Below are 18,469 nucleotides of genomic sequence, written 5' to 3' on the forward strand. Positions count from 1 at the left end.
TGTTTAGCAAAAAATAAAAACTGCAGAGGTAATCAAATACCACCAAAAGAAAGCTCTATTTGTGGTACAGCGTAGCATGACTGCGCAATTGTCATTTAAACAGCCACAGCGCTGTAAGCTGAAAATTGGCTTGGGCGGGGGGGGGGCTGGGGCTGGGTGCCGCCCAGTATTGAAGTGGTTAATGAGGGGGGGGGGGTTTAAAAACGGATGTCAGTGGATCAGATGTAAGTGGATTTTTCATCTGTTACGTTTTTGTTTTGTTTTTTTGTATTTTTTTTAACGGATGAAAAAATAGGGCTTTATTCCATCATCAAAAACGTAGCTTAGCGGAGACAGATCATCCGCTAAGGTCCACTATCCCATAGAGATACATGTTCGGTTTTTATCCGTCAATGGATGGATGAAAAATGGACATACGGAACGGGCGTATGAAAGGGGCCTTACTGTGACACGTTTTATTGTGACAGGCTCAACAAGGAGCAGTAAGCTATACAGTGACCACCACTGACTGTGGATTCCACCCTGATAAACGTCTAAAAGCCTGAACTGAATGCTGAAGGTCTAACAGCACAGCAGCATTCTGACAGGAGTGGCAGCAGGGTCATCCTGTCAAGTCCTATACTGCAATGCTGTCCAAAAATGGATGCCATCTGACCGTAGAGAATAGGTGAGATGAGTTTATAATGAACTTCTATCTTCACTGTCTGATCACATGCTGGGGGAGGTTATGGAGAAGGCTGTATGGCTCAACTGTGGGCTACGGTTTGTTTTCCAGAAGTGAACTCTGTTGTCTTGGCTGGAGTGTGCCAATTACAAGGTGAACAAAATTGCAAATACTTTTCCAAGTAAGGGTCCAAATAGAAGTATTTCAACTATATTTGGCCATTTGATTAGGATTTATCTTTGCTCTAAAATTTAAATTATGGCAAAATGAAGGTGATCTAATTACCAGTTGCATTTACAGAAAGGGAAGCTGCAACAAACATTCTTTGATGAGATTCTTCCGGAGCATCATTCACAAATACAGAGTTGATACTTTCTTTCTCAATCCAAACAGATCTAAGATTTAAAAACAAAAATTGAATTGCTGATAATTCCCAATAAAACATGTCATGTATAGTAGCAAACTAACTACAGAAGTAAAAACAGGATGCAAGGATGAAAGCCATCAGCTCAATGTGTGCCTTTCTCAAACACAAACTCTAAAATATACTGGAATACAATTACATAATGAAATGGATATTCTACTTCTCCATGACATACAAACCATTAGGTCCATATATATTTGGACACACAATTTTAGATTTTTTTCAGGTATTTACCAAAACAAAGCTATAATTCTACAAGGGATATGTGTCACAGATCAGCTGCGGAGCTGATCTGTGTCTCAACTATACTGCTGTAGGCCGGCTGGCACCTGTTCCACTAGCTTGTGTTCTGCTCTGTGCACTCTGCAGCTATGGGTGTCGCTGGCCACACCTGTTGCCTAATATATGATTCCTTCTTGCTACTTCCTGTCCAGCCCCTCATGTGCTTCCCTATTTAAATCCCTTTCAAACTAGCTACTGGTTGCTTGAGCAAAATTTGTTTCGGAGCTCCCTTCGTGTAACCTGCCTTAAACCTGACCTCTCGTTAACTTATCTCTTGTGTACCGACTCGGCTTGTTCTGATTACGGTTGCCTGCAGCCCGCCCTGACCATGGCTAGCTATCTGGCTCTCCTTTTGCTTCATCCATTCATCCTTGTCTGACAGTGTCTTCTGGTACTTCCCTAGCGAGTAGGGTGAACCCGGGGGTCGTGACCTGGGGTCAGCATGCAGCTAAGCCCAAACCCTCGTGAGGGGGTCCCTGGCAGAATACCGCCTGGCCCTTAGACTCCACGCCCTAGGGGATCCCGTGTCACCTGCTCGCCTGTGGGCTCACTAAGTAGTACCATGACAGTTTGCTCAAGCCATGAGCGCCTCTGAGAATCGACCACTGACCGCGGATCAAATGCAACATCTAGTTCAGAAACTTAACTCCCAGCAAGCAAATCAAGAGCAAATGCTGGTTCTTCAGGATCTTGCCTCCCATCTGGATCGTCTGCAACTCCAGCTCCTCCCGTTCCTGCTGCTCCCGTGTCACCTGCTACACCTGGCAATCCCTGCCTGCATCTGCCATCGCCACCTCGTTTTTCTGGCGACCCTAAGGCTTGTCGGGGCTTCATCAATCAGTGTTCCATCCACTTTGAACTTTCCAGCCACTATTTTCCAACTGATCGCAGCAAAGTTGCATATGTCATCTCTCTCCTCTCCAGGGATGCTCTAGCTTGGGTCTCCCCACTCTGGGAATCACACGATTCTATCACCTCCGACCTCCAGCTCTTTTTGGATGCATTCCGGAAAACTTTTGATGAGCCCGGCAGAGTGTCTTCGGCTGCTGGGGCCCTCCTTCGTCAGCAAGGAATGACAGTAGGCCAATACGCAGTTCAGCCGCTGAACTCAAATGGAATAATGAGGCCCTTACTGCTACCTTCTGGCAAGGCCTATCTGAGCGTGTCAAGGATGAACTTGCTGGACGCACCATTCCTACCACATTGGATGACTTAATCGCATTAAGCATTCAAATAGACATTCGCTTCCAGGAGCGGGCCCTGGAGAAATCCAGAACCAGTCATCCCCCTGCTGGCTGTCCAGCACAGGTAGTCCAAAGACCTGTGGAATCCTCTCCGTCTTCAACCTCTCACATGTTGGAAGAACCTATGCAGCTTGGGCGAACCCGTCTCACTCCTGAGGAACATGCCCGACACATGAGATTGGGCTTGTGCTTTTACTGTGGCGATAAAGGACATCTTTTGAACTCCTATCCAGTCCGTCCGGGAAACTCCAGGGTCTAGCTCACTTGGAGGGAGGTGATCTAGACCGATCCGCTAATTTTGTTCGCTTCCCTCGTTTCACCCTTCCTGTGGCTCTCCACTGGGCTCAAAATGCCTATCAACTCTCTGCATAAGTGGACTCTGGTGCTACCGGAAATTTCATTGAACAATCTTTAGCTTCCGGGCATTGCCTTTGTTGCCTTGGCTATACCTCTCTCCGTGACCGCAGTAGATGGCTCCTTCTTGCCTATGAGTCCCATCCGGTTTAAAACTAGTCCTATTGAGTTACGCATTGGGGTTTTACATGGTGAAGAGATCTCTTTCCTAATTCTAAATCCTCCAGTCCCATGATCCTGGGCTTTCCATGGTTGCAGAAACACTCCCCGCATCTTGACTGGAATTCTGAACAAGTATTGGCTTGGGGTTCTCCATGTCATAAACAATGTATTTCCAAGGTGCTACCTCCTCCTTCCATTCCTCTGGCTGAGACCTCCACAACTCCCATGTTGCCTGCCCAATATCAGTCCTTCCGAGAGGTTTTCTGCAAAAAGTCAGCTGATCGCCTTCCCCCTCACCTGGGACCTCTCCTCCCCGAGGCCGAGTCTACCCTCTATCTATCCCTGAGACACAAGCCATGTCTGAATACATTTGGGAAAACCTGCAAAGGGGTTTCATCAGGAAATCTAACTCACCTGCCGGAGCGAGGTTCTTCTTTGTAGCAAAAAAAGATGGTTCACTCCATCCTTGCATTGATTACAGGGGTCTTAACGCCATCACCGCGACGTACCGATACCCTCTTCCTTCAATTTCAGAACTCTTTGACAGACTGCGAGGTTCTCATGTTTTTACTAAACTGGATCTTAGAGGGGCCTATAATTTAATAAGAATACGGGAAGGAAACGAATGGATGACTGCCTTTAACACCAGGGACGGACATTATGAGTATCTTGTGATGCCCTTTGGCTTATGCAATGCCCCAGCGGTCTTCCAAAATTTTGTTAATGAGATCTTCCGCAACCTTCTGTATGTCTGTGTTATTGTATATCTGGATGATATTCTTATTGTCTCACTAGACTTACTTACCCATCGTCTTCATGTGAAAGCTGTGCTACAGCGTCTACGGGACAATTGTCTATATGCAAAATTGGAGAAATGTCTATTTGAACAAACACAAGTTCCATTTCTGGGCTACAAAATCTCATCTCAGGGTCTCCTCATGGACCCAGCCAAACTTCAGGCCATCTCCGAGTGGCCCCAGCCCTCTGGTCTTAAAGCCACCCAACGCTTTTTGGGCTTCACCAATTACTATCATCAATTCATTTGTAACTACTCCACCTTGGTGGCCCCTATTACATCTCTCACCCGCAAGTGTGTCAATGCTCGGCTCTGGTCCCCTGAAGCCATTGATGCTTTCCTCAAACTCAAGGCAGCCTTCCTCTCCGACCCAATTCTCCTACGTCCGGGCGTTACTAAACCCTTCTCTTTGGAGGTAGATGCCTCTTCAGTAGGAGTCAGTGCCGTCCTGCTCCAAGCTCAGAAGAGCAAGTCTCAGCCTTGCGGATACTTTTCCAAGAAGTTTTCTGATGCAGAGAAGAACTACACTATTGGGGACCGTGAGCTACTCGCTATTAAACTAGCTCTTCAAGAATGGCGACATCTTATAGAGGGTTCTCCCCATTGTATTACCATCTATACTGATCATAAAAATCTGCAGTATTTACAATCCACAAAACGCTTGAACCCACGTCAAGCTCGCTGGGCCCTCTTTTTCTCCCGCTTCAATTTTAGCATTACTTTTCGTCCAGGTGCTAAAAACCTTCGAGCCGATGCCTTGTCCAGGTTGTTTGATGTCAACTATTCTGAGAATCACTTAGATCCTGGTCCCATCATCCCTCCGCATCATATTCTAGCCACTACTACTACTACTCAGCTCCAGTCTACGCAGCCTCCTCCAGGTAAAACTTTTGTAGTTCATACACTTCGTCCCAAGCTCCTTGCTTGGGCACATGACTCCAAGATCTCTGGACATCCTGGCATACCTCGTACTTGTGATCTTCTTAAGCGTTATTATTGGTGGCCTTCTCTTCGTAAGGATGTTAAGGAATAAGTTCAAGCTTGTACGGTTTTTGTACTATCCAAATCTTCCACGTATTCCCCTGCTGGGTTGCTGTTGCCCTTACCAGTGCCCGATATACCTTGGCGTTGTATTTCCATGGATTTTATCTCAGATCTTCCTCCCTCAACTGGTTCTACAGTCATCTGGGTAGTGGTGGATCGGTTCTCCAAAATGTGTCACTTGATTCCTCTCCCAGGTTTACCTTCTGCTCCCAGCCTTGCCACAACTTTCATTAAGGAGATTTTTCATCTTCATGGGATGCCTTCTCATATCGTCTCTGACAATGGAGTTCAATTTACTGCTCAGTTTTGGAAAGCCTTGGCCAGCTCCTTTGGGATTAAATTGGATTTTTAATCTGCCTTTCATCCCCATTCCAATGGGCAAACGGAACGTGTCAATCAAAATGTAGAACGTTTTCTCCGTGTCTTCATGTCAGTCCACCAAGATGACTGGCCCTTTTGCCCTGGGCAGAGTTTGCCTTAAACCATCATTCCAATGGCAGTTCTGGAAAATCTCCCTTCTTCACTGTTTACGGTCAGCATCCATCTGTTCCCTTTCCTGTTCCCATTTCTCCTCTTGTACCAGCAGCAGCTGAGACCCAAAGGTCATTCAACTCAATCTGGAAAGAAGTCTCTGGGAATCTTCATCTAGCTGCTTCCAGGCATAAAACGGCAGCAGATTGTCATCGCCAATCGACTCCTAAGTTCATGCCTGGCGATAGAGTTTGGCTCTCTACCAAGCACATCTGACTCCGGGTGCCCTCAATGAAATTTGCCCCTCGCTTCATTGGTCCATTTCCCATTCTCCGTCAGATCAATCCAGTTGCTTTCAAGCTCCGTCTGCCCTCTCATCTCAGGATACCAAACGCCTTCCATATCTCCCTGCTCAGGCCACTGGTTCTCAATCGCTTCTCTCGCCCTTCTTCTCATCCTGCTCCTGTGGCTGGATACCTCAGATCAGTATGAGATTAAAGAAATATTGGATTCCAAGTACTCCCGGGGGAGGCTACTCTATCTCATTGATTGGAAGGGCTATGGTCCGGAGGAGAGGTCTTGGGTTCCTGCCACCGATGTCTCAGCTCCACGTTTGGTGACCAGATTCCATCGGAAATTTCCCTCCAAGCCAGCCCCCAGACGTGTAGGGGGACCTCGTAAGAGAGGGGGTACTGTCACAGATCAGCTGCGGAGCTGATCCGTGTCTCACCTTTACTGCTGTAGGCCGGCTGGCACCTGTTGTTCCACTAGCTTGTGTTCTGCTCTGTGCACTCGCAGCTATGGGTGTCACCGGCCACACCTGTTGCCTAATATATGATTCCTTCCTGCTACTTCCTGTCCAGCCCCTCATGTGCTTCCCTATTTAAATCCCTTTCAAACCAGCTACTGGTTGGCTTGAGCAACATTTGTTTCAGAGCTCCCTTTGTGTAACCTGCCCTAAATCTGACCTCTCGTGAACTGATCTCTTGTGTACCGACTCAGCTTGTTCTGATTACGTTGTCTGCAGCCCGCCCTGACCTTGGCTCTCTATCCGGCTCTCCTTTTGCTTCATCCATCCATCCTTGTCTGACAGTGTCTTCTGGTACTTCCCTAGCGAGTAGAGTGAACCCGGGGGTCGTGACCTGGGGTCAGCATGCAGCTAAGTCCAAACCCTCGTGAGGGGGTCCCTGGCAGAATACCGGCTGGCTCTTAGACTCCACACCCTGGGGGATTCCGTGTCACCTGCTCGTCTGTGGGCTCACTGTTAGTACCGTGACAATATAGGCGCACACTCAGGTTTAATTTGAGGGTATGAACATCCAAATCAGAGGATGGGTTTAGAAATTACAGCTCAGAATAGCCATCCCCTCTTTTTCAAGGGACCAAAAGTAATTGGACAATTGAATCAAAAGATGTTTCATGGCCAGGTGTAGGCTACTGCATTATTCCTTCATCAATTAAGCAGGTAAACGGTCCAGAGTAAATTCTAAGTGTGGTATTTGCATTTGGAATCTATTGCGCTGAAACTACATCATGCGTTCAAAGGAGCTGTCCATGCAAGTGAAACAGGCTATTTGTAAGGCTTCAAAAATGAAACAAATCCATCAGAGAGAAAGCAACAACATTAGGAGTGGACAAATCAACAATTTGGTACATTCTGAGGAAATAGGAACGCACTAGTGACCTCAGCAACATAAAAAGGCCTGGACGTCCATGGAAGACAACACTGGTGGATGATCACAGGATCCTCTCTATGGTAAAGAAAAACCCATTCACAAAATCCAGACAAGTGAAGGACACTCTCCAAGAGATGGGCGTATCATTGTCAACGTCTACAATCAAGAGAAGACTTCACAAGACCAAATACAGAGGGTTTACCACAAAGTGCAAACCATTCATAAGCCTGAGGAATAGAAAAGCCAAATTACTCTTTGCCAAACAACATTTAAAAAAGCCAGACCAGTTCTAGAAAAGCATTCTTTGGAGGGATGAAACTAAGATTAATCTGTACCAGAATGGAAGAACAAAGTGCGGAGAAGGCTTTGAACAGCTCATGATCCAAATTACACAACGTCATCTGTAAAACATAGTGGAGGCAGTATGATGTCATGGGCATGCATGGCTTCCAGTGGCACCGGGTCATTGGTGTTTATTGATGTGACAGAAGACAGAAGCAGCCGGATGAATTCTGCAGTGTTTAGAGCTATACGGTCAGCCCAGATTCAGCAAAGTTGATTGGATGGCACTTCACAGTACAGATGGACAATGATCCAAAACACACTGCAAAAGCAGCCCAGGAGCTTTTGAAGGAAAAGAAGTGTAATATTATGCAATGGCAGAGTCAATCACCCGATCTCAACCCAATTGAGCATACATTTCACTTACTGAAGGCAGAAAGACCCACAAAGATCAACTGAAGACAGCTGCAGTTAGAGCCTGGCAAAGCATCAGAAAGGTTCCATTCTTTGGTAATGTCCATGGGATCCAGACTTCAGGCAGTCATTGCCAGTAAAGGATTCTCAACATAATATTAAAAATGAACATTTTATTTATGATTGTATTCATTTGTCCAATTACATTTGAGCCCCTGAAAATGGGGGGACTGTGTATAAAGAAAGGTTGCAAAATTTGTACTTGATAAAACCCATTGAGTTAAAGCTGAAAGTCTGCACTTCAAATTCATTTGGATTGTTTCATTTTAATTTTATTCTGGTGGCGTACTGAGCCAAAAGTATGAAAAATGTGCCTGTGTCCAAATATATGTGGATCCAACTGTATATTCAAACTTAAAAGATACTAGTGACAATTTCCACAAAATTCAGATGTTTGTACAGACCTCTATATTTTCAGCAGAATTCACTGGCTGCAGACTGATCCAGGAATATTACAATAAAAGACTCCCAGAATTCTCCCCATCATCCCATGCTCAAGATGTGCCCACTTTACTTTCTTTAACATATCCAAGTATAAACATTATCCCTTGCCAATTGTCTCTGCCTACATTGTTCCCTTCTGGGTATAAAGCTGGCTCAACCAATACAAAAATAGGAATGACTGAAAGGTACACGCTAGAAGCCACTTTTTTTTTTTTTCAACTATATAGTTTATTATTTTTCAAAAGTTTTTGGGCAAAGCCCGGGAATACAAGCAATAAAGAGGGGGGAGGGGGGGGAGAGAAGGTCGCAGCCTCCCGATGATAAGACAGAGTGATACATCAACAATTTACAGACATAATACTAGTAAATCTTTGTCTCATGGTGTTCTTATTGGTGCATATGTGTCTCCCGTTGCTGTTATCATTTAACTTGTTTAATAACTATGGGTAGGGAGATTGATCAGCAACTAAATTATTCCACATTCTACCAATATGCAATATGTCTATTGATGGATATCCGTCAAGAGATTGCAACTTAAATATAGTATTACAAAATAAAGATAAAATAGAAGAAACAGTTAGAAGGAAAAGTTGGGGAAAGAGAAGTAGGAAAGATGGGGAGGGAGCTGGGGAGGGAAAAGGGACGGTTGTCAGGATGTTATTTTGATCATTTGGGGATTCTAGTTTGTGTGTCACCCTTTACATATATTGGGTCTATTAATTAGTTCGAGTTTCCAAATAGGACCTTACCTTCCTCTGAATATTTGAACATATTCCATAGTGCCCATGTTTTTTGGTAAGTTGTTTGTCTATTTTGTGATGTCAGAATTAGGTCTTCCAGATTATTTATGTCTTCCACTTTCCGTAGCCACATTGATACTGTAGGGGGGGTTTGTTTTTTCCACATTACAGGTATGCAAGACTTCGCTGCATTTGTTAGATGTCTTAGTATGGATTTTTTATAGGTTTTTAGCGGAATAGAGGACACATGCAGTAAGAAAAATGCTGGGTCATTCGGGATCTGAAATTCAGTGAACTTCTGGGAAATGGAACGGACAGCAGTCCAGAAATTTGTCAAGTGCGGGCAGGACCAAAACACATGTAAGATCGTTCCCACTTCTCTCTGGCACCTCCAGCAATATTTTGATGATTCAGTAAACATATAGTGTAAGCGACTAGGTGTTAAATACCACCTGGTCAGGATCTTGAAATTTGTCTCCTGTATTTTAGTGCATATGGAGGATTTAAGAGAGAGAACTATTATATTTTGTTTCTGGACTGATGTGAAAGTACACTGAAGGTCTTTTTCCCATTTTGTAATACATGGTAGATCAGGCGTTTGTAAAGGAGTGTTCAATAGAGCGTACGTCTGGGATAGTAACTGTTTGATCGGTTCCGTGTCTGAGCATATATCTTCAAATGTCGTCAGTGGTCTAGTGTAGGATTGTGGGTTTGGGATTGTTTGAAGGAAATGGTGGATTTTGGCTGCGTTCCAAAATGTAAGTTTAAACGGGCCGTCTGGATCTATTAATTCTGTCATGGTTGGCCATCTGTCTTGCGTCACAAACCGTGAAGCTCTGGTGTATCCAGAGCTTCTCAGTATCTGGAACTGTCCAGATGACATTCCCGGGGGGAATTTTGGATTTCCCAATATCGGGGTCATGGGGGACTCTGTGGTCGATACTGATGTTTGTAGAGTGGGATGGAGACATTGCCGTATGGTGTTACCTATAAAGGGGTGGGATTTCAGTTCTAGTGGAAGTGATTCGTAGCACCATAAAGCTGATTCTAGTGGTATGTCTGTTTGCTGTTGTTCAATTTGTGTCCATAATTTATGGTTTTTGTTCCTAATCCAATCTATCACTCTACTTAAATGTGTTGCGAAATAATATTTCCGGATGTCCGGGAGTGCTATCCCTCCGTGGTGTTTAGGCCTGGATAATTGTGTTCTGGGGATGCGTGGTTTCTTATTAGCCCAAACAAAGCGAGTGAAAAGAGTCTGGACGCGTCTGAAGTATATAGGTGGTATTTTGATTGGCAGGGCTTGAAACAGGTACAGAAACTTGGGCAGTATACACATTTTAATTAGATTGCACCTCCCAAACCAGGAGTGTAGACCCCTATTCCATTCTTCCAATAGAAGTCTGACTCTCGTTAATAGGGGGGGGAAGTTACTGTCGTATATCAGTGCCGGATCCGGTGGTATTTTCGTACCCAGATAAGTCAGGGCAGAAGTAGTCCACTTGAACCTAAAGCTTGATTGTAAATTTGTAAGATCGGTGGTTGGTATAGATATACCCATGGCTTCCGATTTCGAAAAATTAATTTTTAAATTTGACAATTTCCCATACGTTTCAAATTCTTTTAGTAGGTTGGGTAGAGACACTATTGGATCTGTTAACGAGAAAAGTAAATCATCCGCGTACGCTGAAACTTTATGTTGCAGGGGCCCTACTGGTATTCCGTGTATGTTGGGATTCAGCCTAATGTTGGAAAGAAATGGCTCGAGAGAGAGTGCAAATAGGAGAGGGGACAGGGGGCATCCCTGCCTTGTCCCATTTGTAATTACAAAGGGGTCCGAAAGAATACCGTTCGTTTTCACTCGTGCTGTGGGGGTAGAGTAAATACCCGCTATCCGGTTGAGCATCACCTCCCCTAGGCCTATGTGTCGGAGTACCGCGTTCATAAAAGGCCAACTGACACGGTCGAAGGCCTTTTCTGCGTCTGTATTAATAAGGACACAAGGGGTCTTCTTGGATCTAGATATAAATAGCAGATTCAGCACTTTCGTAGTACTGTCTCTAGCTTCCCTGGAGGGTATAAAACCGACCTGGTCCAGGTGAATAAGATTCTGGAGGTGCTGCGCCAACCTGACAGCAAGAACTTTAGCAAAGATCTTAAGGTCTAGGTTCAATAAAGATATGGGCCTGTAGCTCCCGCATGCTGTCGGATCTTTACCTTCTTTATGAATTAACGAAATGTGAGCTCCTAAAGTTTCCCTTGCGAAGACTGCCCCCGTTCCAATCTTGTTATATAATGTAACCAATCTGGACCCCAGAATAGGCAAAAAGGTTTTGTAATATTGTAACGTATAGCCGTCTGGGCCTGGGGCTTTACTCGGTTTCATTGTCTTTATGGCATTCTGAATTTCTGTTATGGTTATGGGCGAGTCTAGTTCTTCTCTAAGCTGCTGAGCAAGGGTTGGCATTTGGGAGGAACGAATGTATTCCTCAATCATTGCATTGGGGGGGGTTCCCTGTGATAGACTGTACAATTTAGAGCAGAACTGCCGGAATTCCTCAGATATCTGTGTAGGTAGGGATGCTTTTTTACCGCCTGATGTGGTAATGTGGGGGATATATGTCGACTGGTTATGGCTTCTGATCGTGTTAGCTAAAAGTCTTCCACATTTATCCCCAAATTCGTAATTTTTTGTTCGGCCACTCTGTAGGGCCGCCTTTGCTCTGTATTGTAGGATATCTGTGATTTGTAATCTAATGGTCGATAACTGTGTTTCTGACGCTTGAGTTGGGGCGTGTTTGTGTCTGGCTTCTAAAGTGGCTAGTTCCTGCAAGAGTTGGGAAAGAATTTTATTCCTTTCCTTTTTAATGCGGGCTCCATGCGAAATAAGGGTACCTCTCAGAACTACCTTATGTGCCTCCCACAGTATCCCTGGGTCACAATCTGTTTGGTCATTTTCTTGAAAATACTGATTTAGAGTTTTAGTCACATCTGCTAGTACTTCTGGTATTTGTAGTAGGCTTTCGTTAAGTCGCCAGAAGCGATGTCTGGGTGAGTGAGTATCTGATAGGCGATAACTCAGGAATATTGGTGCATGATCTGACCATGTCCTGTTGCCGATTGATGTTTGTTCAACAGCATGAAGTTGTGAATGAGGAATCATGAAATAGTCTATTCTGGTATAGATTTGATGTATGTGTGAATAAAAGGAGAAGTCCTTCTCTCCTGTATGTTGTAATCGCCATACGTCTATCAGTTGTGAGTTAAGGAACGTTTTAGCTATCCTTTTAAGTTGGTTCGGTGGTACTGATGTTGTGCCTGACAACGTGTCCATAGAGGGGATCAAGGGGGTATTAAAGTCTCCTCCTAGGATCAAGTGTCCCTCTTTAAAGTCTCGTAGTTTCTCTAGTGTTTCTTGTAGGAATGTGGCTTGTTGTTCATTGGGGGCATACAGGGTTGCCAGTGTTACTTTTATAGTTCCAATTGTGCCTTTGAGGAAGATGTATCTTCCTGTCGGGTCTATCGAGGAACTCTGGAGTTGCCATGGGATCTTACTTGAAATGAGGATGGAGACACCTTTAGATTTGGAGTCTGGGTTCATAGAGTGGAAGGCAGTCGGGAAGTGTCTATTTTGTAAGTATGGCAGTCTGTTGGTCTTAAAATGTGTCTCTTGGAGGAAAGCTATGTCTGTACGGTTTTGTTTTAAGTCGTTTAGTAATATGCGTCTCTTCTCGGGTATGTTAAGTCCTTTTACATTAAGGGACATCACATTGATCTTGCTTACAGCCATATTGTATTGGGATGGGGGAAGAGGGAGAAGAGAGGGGGAGGGAGGGTAGGGATGAAGCTGGGGGAGGAAGGGGAGGGTAAGTATAGAGAATAAAAGAGGAGAGTTAGAAAAATGAGAGTAACCAGAAAATTTACCAAACACAGACAGGGCCTAGAGTCCTGTCTATAGTCTTTCCCCCTAGATTAAGGGGGTGTTATTTCTGCATATAACTGCCAGGGGACACAAATTTTGCCCCCCGCAGATATATGCTGGCCTAGTTGGAAGCGAGGTAGGACAAGGCTCAGAGAACCGAGCTTCCCGTCCATCCCCCCGTCCCAGCATGTCCAACAAAGTTAATCCTGAAAAAAGCTATGCATTTCGTTTGATCATTGAGTCTCTAAAGTTCTATAATACCAAACAGATAACCCTTGTGGTTGGTTTTTTGTAATGTAACTGAGTATAAACAAAATTAAAACCTCAATATAAACTTAAACGTGTATATAGCTTAACCTGGGTTAAATTCTCCTTACGCCATCCAATGACAGTTATCTCATATCCTCTCCTGTTGGTTTTGTCTGAGATATCTAACACATTTAAACCTTTCTGTGTGCAAATATGTATATTATCTTAAAAAATGAAAGTCCTGCATGAGGTGTCATTCCATGGTTACCGGGCAGGCATCTCGTCACTCCACCAAAGAGGAGCTGAAATGCCCTCCCATTGAACCATCTCATACCGGTTCTGTAAGCCATCATATCACCTGTATTTGGGTAAGAGCAAGTGTTCATGGGTATCCCATGGCTGTCTCTTTTCCATTATTGATGCCGGAACAGCAAACAAATTCCTCGTAGACCCTCAGGGTGGCCGCAGGTAGTCCCGTAGGTTTAAGCACATCTCTAGGTAGTAAAAGTGATCAACTCTGCTTACCAGCGTTGTGGTTTCACAGATTAGGGTAACAGTCCCTGGGTCGTGTGGTTTCCATTGAATATGTCCTGTTTAAGGGCGTAGTCTCCATCTTACTCTGTGAGTCACTTTAAAAGCCGCTCAGAAAATGGACTCCTCTGAGTGTCCCATAAGGTCTGTTGATCCTGGGCGGATTAGTGCTCCTTATAGGGAAGGTTTAACCCATACATTCCAATCTTAAAAAGAACAAAAAACTCGGTCACTGTTACTTTGACCAGGAAGAAAAAAGGGATTTTTTGGAAATGAAATTCCTAAACTTTACAAGGGGTGTTCATGTTTCAGGACTCGCGTGTGTCTTCTTGGGAAGAGGCCCTGGATTGACGGCGGTTTCTTAGCCGCCTTGGTTGGAAGCTCTGTCCCATGTTAGGCGCAGCTAGCCGTCCAGGTGGTCTTGGGAGAGGGCCCAGCCAGTCTGGTACGGCGATTGGATCTGCATCCAGGAAGGTGAATAAGGCTGGTAGTGCATCTGGTTTGCGGAGAGTGAAAGACCTCTGATTTTTTCTAAATGTGGCAGACAGAGGATATCCCCATCTATATGTCGCACCCTTTCGCCTGGCCAAGTCCAGAAGGGGTTTCATTATCGCACGTCTCTGTAAAGTTGCACGCGAGAGGTCCGGAAGAATTTTGACTGTAGCCCCATCTAGCTCCGGATCTTCCGCTTCCCAGGCCTTCCGCAGGATCTGCTCTTTATGAATATAGTGGTGGATCCTACAGATCACATCTCTGGGTCTCAGGGGGTCAGTAGGTTTAGGGCCTAAGGCCCTGTGGATCCTGTCTATTTCAATGCGGTCAGGTAGGTCAATCCCTGGGAGGCTGCGGAAGATGGCCACAGCTGTATCCATCAAATCCTCCGGACCCGTAGCTTCTGGTAGACCCCGGAGTCGCAAGTTGTTCCTGCGACTCCGGTCCTCAATTTCCTCCAATCTCAATGCTTGTTCTTGTAGTGCCTCTGTGTGTGTCTCCTGTTTGCTTTCTATGGCTGACATGCGACGTTCCAATGTCACCAGGGAGCTCTCCCCTGCCTCTATTCTGGAGTTTAAGGCGCGCACCTCAGCTTTTACAGTTTGCATTTCTTTCCTATGTGATGCTTCTACTGTTGCTATGAGGGCTGTAATGTCAGCTTTAGTGGGTAGTGCTAGCAATATGGAGCGCAGGTCCTCATCTCCTCTGGGGATTTGAGAAACGGGTTGAGATGACTCACCGAGGCCGAAGCGGAGATCCGGAGGGAGGCCATCATAACCGCCTGCTTGTGAATCTCCCTGCGGTGACACAGATCCGCTCGCCGTCTGTCTCTCTGCGCGGTCTCTTCGTGGCGCCGCCATCTTGAGTTCCGGCGAGCCGAGAAGGGAGAGCTGAAATCGCCTCCTTAGTTCGTTAGGAGAGGGCTGCTGTGGGGTTATTTTAGGCTGTTTACCGCTCCTCTTCCCGGTTCTCTTTCTAGATGATTGCATAGCTTGCAAAAAACGGCTGGATTAGCTGCGGTGAGGGGAGACGGCCGGGAGCTCACACAACTCACGTCCCTATTCAGCCATGTCCAGGCCACGCCCCCCAGAAGCCACTTTTTAATCTGCCCAACTTCCTTACATGTAGGTAGGTTGAATTTATCAACAGTCCCATACGGACTAGGCTCCATCTATGGAGGTAGCTTACATAGAAGCAAGTAAACATTAGCATACAAAAAAAAAAAAAAAAAAAAAGCGGCATACTAGAGGAAGTGTGTATATATCCATTAGGTTTAAAAGGTCGGTAAATGACAAAAGCCTAATTTTATTAGGTAACCCCTGCAAAATACCAGGAAAGTCTACATGACCTACTATTGTAATTATTCTACAGCATATACTGCAATTGCTGAGCTGCTCTGATAGCATGAAAACTAACAGATTCACTTCTCCCTAAACACTGGAAAGTTTAAAACTGCCCCTTCTCTGTTGTGATAATTTTACAATGAATTCACTGCTGACAGCCAACCAGGATATCTGCCAAGTGTAAAGAGCTGGAAAAAAAAACAGGCAATGGTGCAACACAAATCTCTGGCACTAGCTAAATTATAATGATTGCTTGAAAATACACTATCAACTACCTTTCAACCCTTTTTCTTCTTTCCTTTTCTCCACCTTACGATTAAAGCTCATTATCAGAATTTATTTGACCTATATACACTCTACTTGTAAACAATATGTATAGTAGGTATAAATCATTTAAATACCTACAAAAGTAACTAAGGAAATTATATATATCTTTAATTTAGGTTTACGTGAACCCAATGTTTAATATTTGAAATTTCATGATATTTACCTATATAAACCCTACTGTAAAACAATGAGCTTACTTTATAGATCCTTGTAAACTTACTTTATGTATCTTTATAACATTGTATACTCAATAAACTTCTTTTGACAAGGAAAATACACTATCAAAACTGTAGGAAAAACACAAGCAATGCACAGACCACATTTATACACATCAATGCTAAAGTGTCTTAAATGCCAAATAATTGGAAGAAAAAAAAAGGGCAAAGCAATCTTTAAATAGTGTAAATATTTGCTGTATTTATTACCTGAACTTGGAAACTTTAATTAAGCTGTGAAAAAGTATTTTATAGGGATGGTATGGTCCATAAAGGATTGCCTAGACACAAATAAATGTACATTAAGATTAGTGCAAGAAAAAAACACATTCAACAAATGCACTAGTTAGGAACAAGGGATAAATTAAAAGCAGCGTTCCACGTGTGAGCAAAAGATAAAATGTAACTTACCTGTAAATTACATATCTTGGAGCACAATTCAGAACACAAGCAGAGTATTCATACACCCTGGGTTATAGCTTTGTGCCTTTAGGTGATTGGACACTGGCAAAGCTTTAGAGGACAAACCCACCCTGGACACCTTCGATATAACCTTACCCTACCCTGGGAGTCCTCAGTTTTTGTTTAGCAATAGAGAGTATATGAAGGAATGGAATTGAATGGAATGGCGGATGTAGTGTACTGGACTTCAATATATGGAAAATACAGGTATACTAAAATTCCTCTCATCTTAACTGTACACAGGAAGAATATCCATACACCATAAGACATCCCCAAGCAAGCTTAAAAAGGGTGGGCAACAATGAAGCAAACAGAACTGTGCTAACAGGCCCAACAAGGGTCAGAAGACCCAACCTCAGAGAGCCACTGTGAGAACCTTGTGGACAAAAGCTGCATTAACTGAAGATTGGACTCCACCTGGTAAAACTTTGAAAAAGCATGGAGAGAGGAGCAAGTGGCTGCCTTACAAAAGTAGACTACAGAAGCTTTGTGCTAACATGCCCAGAAGCCAGGAGAATATTTCTTTTTGCGAATGTAAGTACTTGCAATCAAATTTTATATCCACTGTGCAATGGTGGACTTGAAAGCTGGGTTCTATAGCGATGGTCCATGACTTGGGACCTGTATTAGCACCCTGTGGCCAACTCAACGTATTGCACAAAGTGCCAAAAGCAACATTAAAGGTCATATCCAGCCAAAAGGTCTGGGTACGGCTCCAAGGTTTTATAGAGGCTGCGACGATCAAAACACTCTGCTTCTATGCTGCCATCTGAAGACTATGAGGGCCTGAGTGAAGAATCAAAGATGAAATAAAATTAATGAACAAGTTTAGTTAAGTTTTCTTTGTGAAGGAGAAAAGGTCAGTCGCCTTCAGACACTAGCACAATAACTGAGGATTCACCAAGTGGGGCAGGGTTATAAGTGAGGGAGCCAGCAGGCGTGTACTCTAAAGCTTTGCCAGAGTACAATCAACTACTGATTACACCTATACATGCCTATAACTCATGGTGTATGAATACTCTGTCCTGTACTGTATGAAAAATATGTTTTTGTACTCACTGCATTATCCTTTGCTTCCAAGTACAGGGAGGGACACAGGACGTCTCTCGCCTTTTACCTGGAGTCCAAAGGTCATTCTCATCTTATCCACTGAGGGACACAGGAAGTTATTCACCTTCAGGAAATTTCAGAAGCAGCTCAACTGGCCAACACAGCAATCAAAAGTTAACAGGCCCAAAGACCCGCCTGAATCTATATCCTCCAGACAGAACACAGAAAACCAGGTAGCAGCCTTGAAAGACTGGGAAATGGCTTTTTGATGATGAAAGCCCAAGAAGTCCTCTCAGATTCAGTAAAGTGTGCCTTGACAGGAAAGGTGGAACCCAATCCTTGAGACGATGGTCTGCCTGAACAACCTAGAGCAATTGGAAAGATATGCCAGAGCATCGATCTTAGAAGCCCCACAATTCACAACCAGTATGCTTTCAACATACAATAAGACTTTACAGGACGTAGCATTCCTAACTTTTAATGAATCACAGATTAAAAGAAATAAAAATAATTATTTTTCCCATAATCATACTTTCCTAGGTGGATGCAGCATCGGTCCGATGCTGCATCTGTCCCCCCGCTGCCTCTGCAATGAGAACCAACCTGCTGCCTGTCAATCAGCAGCTCTCCTTCTCTGCTCCACCATGCTCACTAGAGCACTGAGCTGTGGAGGGGCGGGGAGCGGCCATCTCAGTGGCTCGCTGAGCTGGCTATCAGTCCAGGCACCTGGCGGATACCAGACTCCCAGTGTCGGGATGACACGGTGCCTGGACTGATATTGGTGATGTCAGCAGAGAGCAGACTTCAGTCTGCTCTCTGCT

At 44.4% G+C, this 18,469-nt stretch overlaps 1 protein-coding gene across 1 annotated transcript in view; it reads right to left on the reverse strand.

Annotated features, from left to right (window-relative positions):
* TDRD9 (tudor domain containing 9) overlaps positions 1-18,469 on the reverse strand; it is a 393,320-nt gene that overhangs the window by 33,396 nt on the left and 341,455 nt on the right. Inside the window, exons 31-32 of the mRNA XM_073609957.1 lie at positions 16,347-16,417; positions 950-1,059 (exon numbers count right to left, since the gene is read on the reverse strand). Of these exons, the coding sequence (XP_073466058.1) occupies positions 950-1,059; positions 16,347-16,417 (181 nt within the window). The remainder of the gene's footprint in view (positions 1-949; positions 1,060-16,346; positions 16,418-18,469) is intronic.

This window comes from Aquarana catesbeiana, linkage group LG13, assembly GCF_042186555.1.
Source record: "Aquarana catesbeiana isolate 2022-GZ linkage group LG13, ASM4218655v1, whole genome shotgun sequence".
In the NCBI taxonomy this organism is placed as follows: Eukaryota; Metazoa; Chordata; class Amphibia; order Anura; family Ranidae; genus Aquarana; species Aquarana catesbeiana.